The 8686-nt window shown below is 34.5% G+C and overlaps 2 protein-coding genes across 9 annotated transcripts in view; both read right to left on the reverse strand.

Moving 5' to 3' along the window:
- Positions 1-621: 621 nt before the first annotated feature.
- LOC109245038 lies at positions 622-3043 on the reverse strand. 3 transcript variants are annotated; one of them, XM_019412212.1, is made up of 3 exons: positions 2945-3043; positions 2246-2553; positions 622-1094 (listed from the first exon to the last, which is right to left on the reverse strand). In XM_019412212.1, the coding sequence occupies exon 2, from the start codon at positions 2542-2544 to the stop codon at positions 2263-2265; it is 282 nt and encodes a 93-aa protein (XP_019267757.1). In that variant the 5' UTR covers positions 2545-2553; positions 2945-3043; the 3' UTR covers positions 622-1094; positions 2246-2262. The 3 variants fall into 3 exon arrangements, with proteins under 3 accessions (XP_019267757.1, XP_019267759.1, XP_019267758.1); XM_019412214.1 differs by having other exon boundaries at positions 2246-2550; positions 2945-3024; XM_019412213.1 differs by having other exon boundaries at positions 2894-2949.
- Positions 3044-4091: 1048 nt separating this feature from the next.
- LOC109245039 (DNA-directed RNA polymerases II, IV and V subunit 8B-like) overlaps positions 4092-8686 on the reverse strand; it is a 9332-nt gene continuing 4737 nt past the window's right edge. For 2 of the 6 annotated variants that reach the window (XM_019412216.1, XM_019412218.1), the window contains 4 exons: positions 7160-7265; positions 5651-5814; positions 4965-5059; positions 4092-4507 (listed from right to left, as the gene is read on the reverse strand). In XM_019412216.1, the coding sequence (XP_019267761.1) occupies positions 4396-4507; positions 4965-5059; positions 5651-5814; positions 7160-7265 (477 nt within the window). In that variant the 3' untranslated portion in view covers positions 4092-4395. Of the gene's footprint in view, positions 4508-4964; positions 5060-5650; positions 5815-7159; positions 7269-8686 lie in introns of all 6 variants that reach the window. The other 4 variants (XM_019412219.1, XM_019412220.1, XM_019412217.1 and 1 more) reach the window with 3 other exon arrangements.

Raw genomic sequence — 8686 nt, forward strand, 5'->3', positions numbered from 1 at the left:
TTTTTTTTTTTTTTTTTTTTTTTTTTTGTCGAAGATGATTCATCATATCTATCTATCCAGAATTCCTGTATAAGTTACTCCAAAAGAAAGTCTCACACATAAAGATAATGTTGAGTTTGAAAAAGTGAATAGTGTTCAGAACAAAAGCAAGCTTCTAATGCCTTCTCGACAATAATAGGATAAAAAAGTACAGCTAACAATTTAATTTTTTGAAGAAAAAATAATACAGCTTAAAACAAGAAGATTGGACATTTAATTTGAGAAGATAAATTCCTAGGAAACTCCAGAGAAGTTGGCCTCTACAAATAGTAATTTGATTTCTTTTTTCCGTTAACAGAGAATATTAAATATACTTATACATCATTACAAAAGGAGGTACTACAAGTAGTGACATACTGTTCCAAAATAGTAATTTGATTGTTATGCCATTGGAGGACCTTTATTTAATTTTATTTTCATATTTTGTCTCTTCAAGCAATTTTTATGTGCTCTTTTAAAGTAAGGCTCTGAACTTAGATGCCATTACCTTAATTCCAATTTCCCACAATCACTGCATCTCTATCAATTATTCATTTTGCCATCAGAAAGCAGTTGAGTCAAGTATCAAGCAAAGCAAAAGTCTAATCTTGAATGCACATAAACTCATCTTTCTCACTTTAACAGCACAGAATAGAAGAATGAAAGTTACAAGAGAAGTTGAGAAATCACTCAATTAGGTACTATGATATCCAAGATACTACCACCACCCCCACCCACAAAATTGATGCATGATTATATGAAATTTCTCTTTGTTTTCTCATATGTAAACATCTGCAGGAACAAGGAATGTTATTCTCTATCTCAGTAATTCAACTACTGAAAGGGGACAAAAGGTGATATATAATTTATTCGCACACCGCTATCCTCATGTGACTGGACTCTAGAGGAATAATGTCATAGATCATCTCCCTCCATCAATAGTCAACCATCTATTTCTACTAACAATTTACAGGATGCTGATTCCACTTGGGAGAAGCTTAACATCCATGCTGCTCAAGTAAAATCTTCAACAAGACTTTAAGTTGCAACAGATATCAATGTAAGCTGGGTCAAACCTGTTTGAACACGTCAGTATCTGGGAGTCAATGACATGTTGCAAATTGCAAGAAATAAATCATGTAACTAACCCTGAAAGAGAGAAACTAAAGGAACTGTCGCCATCATTTTATTAGAGTCGTGCACAAGAATATTCTTACATTGGGCTCTTGATCCATATTCAGGTAAATGCTATAACTTAATGGAGCCATTAGAAGATAATTACTATTAGGTTGCCAGAAACTATAAGTATGAGAAATGCAAATCCTGATATAGTTCAAATGCATAAAATTTCCAATGAGTTTATCTGCTTGGGAGCTTACGTTCATAACAGAAATTTTAGTGTACTTAGTTATTTACATGCATTTGATCATCTTGTCAGCATTTTCCAAAACATGCTAAATTTTTTTCCACCATGCTATACTTTTATGAGTTTATCTACTGCAAAACCGTGACTAAAATATGAAGACTTCTCTAAACGAGTTAATCTGATTGCAAGAGAAGACCCCTAAATTTCAAAAAAAAAAAAAAAATTGCTTCAAGCCTCCAATTAAAACAGCAGGGCTAAGGGTAACATGCCTATGGGCTATAGCTATTCCAAGCATAAAACCAAAATAGACTACTAGATCAAAAGAGCAATAACTACAACTACTACTTTCAAAGCAGATGACAGCATATCCAAGTGGCGGATCAAGCAAATCAAGAGAAGATATTTCGGCCATGTGGAAAATTCCCAATTACTCAGTAATTTGAAATGAGAGTAACTCTAAAGTCATTCAATCCGTGGTTCCTCTCTCTACCATTAGCTTTTGAAACACTAAAGAGATCTTTCAGGTTTTATTTTATCAAAAAGTTGAGTCTACTGGGCAAATATTCGGAATTATTACGTATTCAATAGCTTTCATGTCTTGTAATTCTTGTCCAACCCTTAAGTATTAATCTTCTGCACATTATATATCTTGTTCTTGTCATCAGAAAGTTGCTTTATTTTTCATCATTCGGAAATTGGAACTTCGAAAGGAACCACTTTGCAAGAAATAAAACTAAGACTTCAAGTTCAGCTGAATGAAACAGTACATAATGTATATGTTCTGACAAAAAAAAACATACTACATATGCATATAGGGAATAAAGCACATGCAGAAGATTCTTCGACGACGTTTATACTCACAAGAAAATTGGACCGACTTATTGATAAACTTGAATGTGTTTTGGAATTTCTCCTTTTCTTAATAGGGAAAGAGAGTATTCAGCAGCATCAATAAGATCTTGAATGTTGTGAAGGGATCGTTCCTCGGAACCCAACATGAACATGGCACGAACCTCAGCTTTCTTTTGAAGCCTAGCTGCTAAGTTGAGTGGCAAAGCAGGTGAGTTAAGGCTCCTCAAGATTTGCCTATACAAAGACAGAACTCTTCCTCTATTCTTTGCCAAGTCTTCTGCTGTAGCCCATATCAACCCTCTTGCCATTTCTCTCTTCTGTCACAAAAAACTTGAGTAAATTTCCATAATATTTAGCTCAACTCCCACATGTAAAAAAAAATCTTTTTATCCCATATTGAGCAAAAAATAACTTAATAGAAATTCAATTATTTCCAAGGATTAAAACAAAATGCAGCATACCCGCAATTTATTTTGGTCCAAAATCAAAAAAAAAAAATTCAATTAAATAACAAGTATTTAATGATTGAAGGAGACACATTGGACTAGGAATTTCATCAAACAGTTTGCGGGCAGTACTCAATGCTGATGTTGGTTGAAGAAAGAGAATTAAAATTAGTAACTTTTCTATATATATTTTCAGGAATTGGATACCAACCAAGAAGAATTTGTTTATATTGCAAACTGACAAAATCTGAGAATAGCTTACCGGCAATTTTATTGAAGCTTAGAGAACTGTATTTTGTAAACGGAAAGCGTTTATTTACGTCTGCTGCCAAAGTTTTGAAAACTATACTTCTTCCCCGTATTTTGATATAAAAGCCCAACTCTCCCCAAATTTCGACCACATGCATCAACGACCCCCTAAATTTGGCATTATTTTTTATTTAGATACCTTAACTCTAGATCTGACTTATTAAACACCATATGCTGTTTGTGTTTGGTATGTATCTATTGAACACGTATATGACATTTCGAAATAAATCAAATCTTTATAAATTCAAAATTGAAAAGAATGTGAAAGTTTTAATTGAACACTACTAGAAAAATGTCCATGTTACAAAAGAATACTTGAACATAAAAAATAAAAAATAAAAATTAGGCAAACATATTTTATTCTCCTGCATTTGTGTATAATTTAGTATTCTCATTACTTCTATTGTACCATAGTTACCAACTTACCATTACCATCACCACCGTAATAATAATATTATTATTACCATTGTAAATTTGCAGCAAAAATATTTTTGAACTTAATACATTAGATAGGGTGGCGAATAGTGTTAGAACAAAATATTACGTTAACACAGTTAAAGACTTACAATAAAATTGGTCGGATTGAAGTACTCAAAACTATAAAATGATTGAAAGTCCATCTACAAGGAAAGTTTTTATTGTTCATTACGCTCTAACTGCCTTCCCAAATTAGTTCTTTATTCACACTTTTTGGTTGATCGACTCAAGAATAAAAAGAATTTATCCCTTAGAATCTCTTTATCCAAAAATATTTGCAATTTTTCATCCAATATTATATGACATGCTTTGACTTTTATGAGAAAAATTGAATAGCTTATTACATTTGAATGTAGTAGATACAAGTAATGTTAAGAATGCCAGATCAAATTCAAAATAATAATATAATAGTATTGTAATGTGTTAACTTGAATTTTGAAATTGACAAACTATACAATTGGAGGAAAGAGATCACGAACTAAAACAAAAAATAAATCAAACAAAACGAGACAAAGGACTAATTGTCAAAAAGTCCCTCTTTCAGTTCATAATATTTGATTGCTTTTGTTTAAGAGTTCACCGAAAATGGCTAATTTGAAATTTGTGCAATGATAAATCTTCTGTGGATTCTCATTTTGCTTCCTTAAATATGCAGATTTTATATCAATAAGATTGGTTTTGAGCAAAAATAAAGGTTTCAAATAGAGAAACAAGTAATATAATCAACGGAATAAGCGCAATTCTGGTCAGAAGGGTCTCTTGCTACCCTCTAAAACAGCCCATCTACCCCCAACATATGAAGGAAAATAAAATGAATGTCTCTTCACTTGACATGAAATTGCACTCCATGTTTTTTTGTTTTGTTTAGGCATTCGGTATCTGAAACTCACTGCACTTGAGGTTCCCACTGCAGCAGCACAACCGCTTTCACACCTTCGTCATAAGAAGAAGGACCCTCTGGCCCCGCTTAAACCTTTGCAACTTGGCTGGGTCACTTTTCAGCATAAACTGAAGTCCACCAAAGGAGATATGAACCACTCTGAACACAAAAGAGAAGATACAAATTATTAATAGACCGTCTTAGGTTGGATATCTAAGCTTAACCTTTGAAAATATGCGGAACAATAATGATGCTATAACAAGCTTATCCTCATGAAAGGCCATAAAATGTACCATTAGCATCCTTTAAACTACAACGGGATCCACGGGGAGCTTTCAGTTTACCAGATAATTGAACAAAGGCCAAGGTTTGGAGTTGTTTGTTCAGCGACAATAGGATAAGACAACCAAGAGCAGATAAATGGCAAATTACTCCCAAACTTAAAGAACAGAAGAAAATAGACATGAGGGAAATAAAGAAGGTAATGCATCTGTCAATTCCTCTTATGTTTTTTGGCTCTTCTTTCTTCAATCCACAGAACATCTTGAAAGTTGAAACTAGCTAGCAATTTCATATAAGTTATGAAGAAGTGGGACAAGTAGAATATACTACATACGCTTTAGTGTCAGATCCTGATGTATCCGTTGAGACATTATACACTTTCCCTTGCATGATGAATTCAAATTGGTCGGCAGGTGATTTCTGCTTTCCCTACAATTGAAGAAAGTGAAAAGGCATAAAGTAAGTTTAGGCAATCTACACAACTCTGAACTACGCTTTAAAGTTGTCAAAAGCCTTGAAGTAATTAAAATAGATTTACACTGCAAACATGCTTCCAGTATTTTCTTGAATGGTTAATAAGGATATTTGTCTCAACTCCAAGAAGTCAAGAAAATGAAAACCGACCACATGGCTTTATAATCAAAAGCTGCTTCAGTCTTAGCTTTTGAGACCGTTGAACAAAAAGGGCAGCCCGGTGCACTAAGCTCCTGCTATGTGCAGGGTCCGGAGAAGGGCCGGACCACAAGGGTCTATTGTACAAGGTCAAAATTATGAATTCGCCAAAGATGTATATGAACTCAGCAAGCAATCTGTGCAGAGATCTGAAAATAAAAGGTTTGAGATTAACAAATCATAGAGCATATTAGGACTCGTCAGATGTGGACCAGTTTTCTTGTCCCCACAAAAAAGAAAAATCATAGAGCATATACCCAAAATTTTCTTGGCCATCAGATGACACTTTGCAAGATAATTAAAGAAAAAGATGCATATGCATCTCAATAAGTAAAATGGGACAGATACCTCAGGAAGATAGCCAGCAAAATCTGACTCATCAGGATTTTCTTTGTCTACCTCTGAAATAACCATCCTATACAATTCATTCGGATGAACAGAATATAACTCTCGGATGATCACTAGCTGGCAAAATGTGTTTCCATCTTGACTTTCTGCTTCTATGCGAGAAACTGAAGAAATTGAGAAGCTTCAGTTAAAGGACCAATTATAGAAATGCAACAGCTGGTCAATCAACAGAGTCGATGAAACCATTTTATCGCCTTAGCAAAATCCCAATGCACCCCCCAAAATAAATCAGAAGAAATGTACTCTAGACAGCAAAAAGCACACGTAACGCTCCTCTATATTAATTTACATCACTGTAGGAATCTAGAACCACATCATATTTAAGTTTAAAAACTAACAGCCAGAGAATGTGGATTTGGAAAAAGAAGTTCACATAGAAACCAATAAATTATGGAATATACCTGATTTTTGTCTGCAAAAGTCCGAACTAAATAACCTTTTCTTCTAACTATAGACTGATCTACTTAATTACTTATATATTTCAGAAAGCATCGCCTTCAGATTTAGTATTGCAAATTATGCATTAGAAACTTTATACATTAAAAACAACCATTTTTCTACTTCTCTTCTCTTCCTAAAAGCCATCTTCTTGTATCAAAACACCCACAAACTGATATACCATTCTTGTTCTTGGAGAGGAGCTACGAGATTCAGTCACTACCAGACATGCACCAGATTTCTATCATAGTACTCAACTACTCACCAACATCAACCTTTTCTGTTTCTCAAAAAGAATGTAAAATTTTAATATGATACCAGCATTAGACACTGGAAGCCATGATAGTCATCCACTAAATAAAGATCAATAGATTATGAGCAAGCAAAAATTTTCATCAGTAATTCCAGATTCCAAACTCCAAACTCTGTGGACAAAAGACACGAGAAAAGGAATACATGAGAGAAGGCTGAAGGAGGTTTTGTCAGCTCGTGGTGAAAACTTTTTGGTTATTGCATCGGTACTAAGATTCCATTGCAATTGCACTTATCCCTTCAAAAGCTACTAAAAACATGAAATCGTTTTTGATATAAAGCTCTCCTTATCAAAATATACTATGACATTTTCATTGCATGCTTTTTTTCATCTAAATCCCTTCAAATAACGTACATCACCAAGCTATATGATCATTAGATTTTCCGCATGCATTAAGAGTGTCCACAGTTTAATAATGAGCCTAAATGGTATCTATATGAACTCTATTCACCATAAAGTAACAATGCAACCCAACTTGTAATGCAGCATATCTAGTAGGATATATCACACCCTCCCGATTACTCCCTGCATCTTACCCTTAACCAAGTAAAAAAAATAAAAATGAAATCCCACGAGAAGAATGAAACAATATAGAGACAGAGGGTGTGCTTGGAGACCAACAATCATCCTAACACCACCTGGTTCCAAACCACTGTGAACAGTATCAAGATTGTATGGAGCAATCAAAGAGATAGTACCTTTGTCATACTTACTGCCATTAAAATTCACCTTATGAACCTTGATAACGTCATCAAAGTGAAAAGCATCCATTTTCACAGCAAACCCTCCAAACAGAAAATTAACCTACTACACAAAAAAGATATAAAGGAGGATTATGATCTTTGCGTTAGCGATGAGAAACCTGGATTTTGCAACAAAAAAATGTACAGCTATTGGGTGTGTTTGGTATGAAGGAAATCCAATTTTTGCTTGGTTGGTTGGCTTAATTGTTTTGGATAACATTTTCCTCATGAACTCATTTTCCTCCAATTGGAGGAAAATGTTTTCCTTATCAAGAAAAGGGAAAACATTTTCCAAAACTCCTTCTCAACCTTCCCCACCCTATTCCCTATCCTCACCAACTCACCCCACACCCCAACCCCACCCCCAACCCCCGCCCCACCCCATGCCTAACCACCCCACCCCGCCCTAAATAAAAATATTATTAATACTATTTTCTTTTCATGTTATAGATGGATTTTTTTTTTGCATTTCAAATGGGTATTTTTTTTTTTTACATGATATAAAAAAGTATTTTTTTTTTATTTCAACAAAAAAAGTACTTTCTTTTCATAGAAAAAGTATTTTCTTTCATCTCAATAAAAAAAATATTTTCTTTTCATGATGTAAAAATATTTTTTACATTTCAACAAAATGAGTATTTTTCTTTTCATGATGTAGATGAGGTGTGAGAGGTTAACATTGGAAGGCCTACGGAGTGGTAGAGGTAGGCCAAAGAAGAGGTGGGGAGAAGTGATTAGGCAAGACATGGCGCAACTTCAGCTGACCGAGGACATGACCCTTGATAGGAAGGTATGGAGGTCGAAGATTAGGGTAGTAGAGTAGGTAGTCTAGAGTGTTCATAACAGTAGTATTGGCACGCAGTCTCGCTTTCTGTTGGTAGTAGGTTTTTATGACTAACCGTTGTTTTCTTTCATTGTTGATCACCTTACTATATTGTTGTTTTTATTCTGCTTGTATATGGCTTTTTGGTACTGTCCTTTCTTGTCTATAATTTCATTAGTGTGGTGCTTATACTTTCCTGAGTCGAGGGTCTATTGGAAACAGCCTCTCTATCCTCACAAGGTAGGGGTAAGGTCTGCGTACACACTACCCTCCCCAGACCGCACAGTGTGGGATAATACTGGGTATGATGTTGTTGTTGTTGATGTAGAAAAAGTATTTTCTTTTATTTCAATAATCATGTTGTAGAAAGAGTACTTTCTTTTTCAACCAAAAAGAGTATTTTCTTTTTAGTTATGGAGCACAAATTTTAACGTTATTTTTGCGTAAAAAAGTAAAGCAACAATTTGTTCCTTTGGGTTTGTGTGAATTTTTAGAAAAATAATTAAATTCTTGAAGAAATTAAAGTCATGAAAACGTTGGTTTTTTTTTTTTTTTTAGGGTTTAGGGGGGGGGGGAGAGGGGGGGTGGGGGATACGGGGAGGGGTAACAAGGTAACGGTGGTTTAGGGGGGTAAGTTTGGGGGGGAAATTGGGGGGTAA

This window comes from Nicotiana attenuata, unplaced genomic scaffold (genome assembly GCF_001879085.1).
Source record: "Nicotiana attenuata strain UT unplaced genomic scaffold, NIATTr2, whole genome shotgun sequence".
Lineage (NCBI taxonomy): Eukaryota > Viridiplantae > Streptophyta > Magnoliopsida > Solanales > Solanaceae > Nicotiana > Nicotiana attenuata.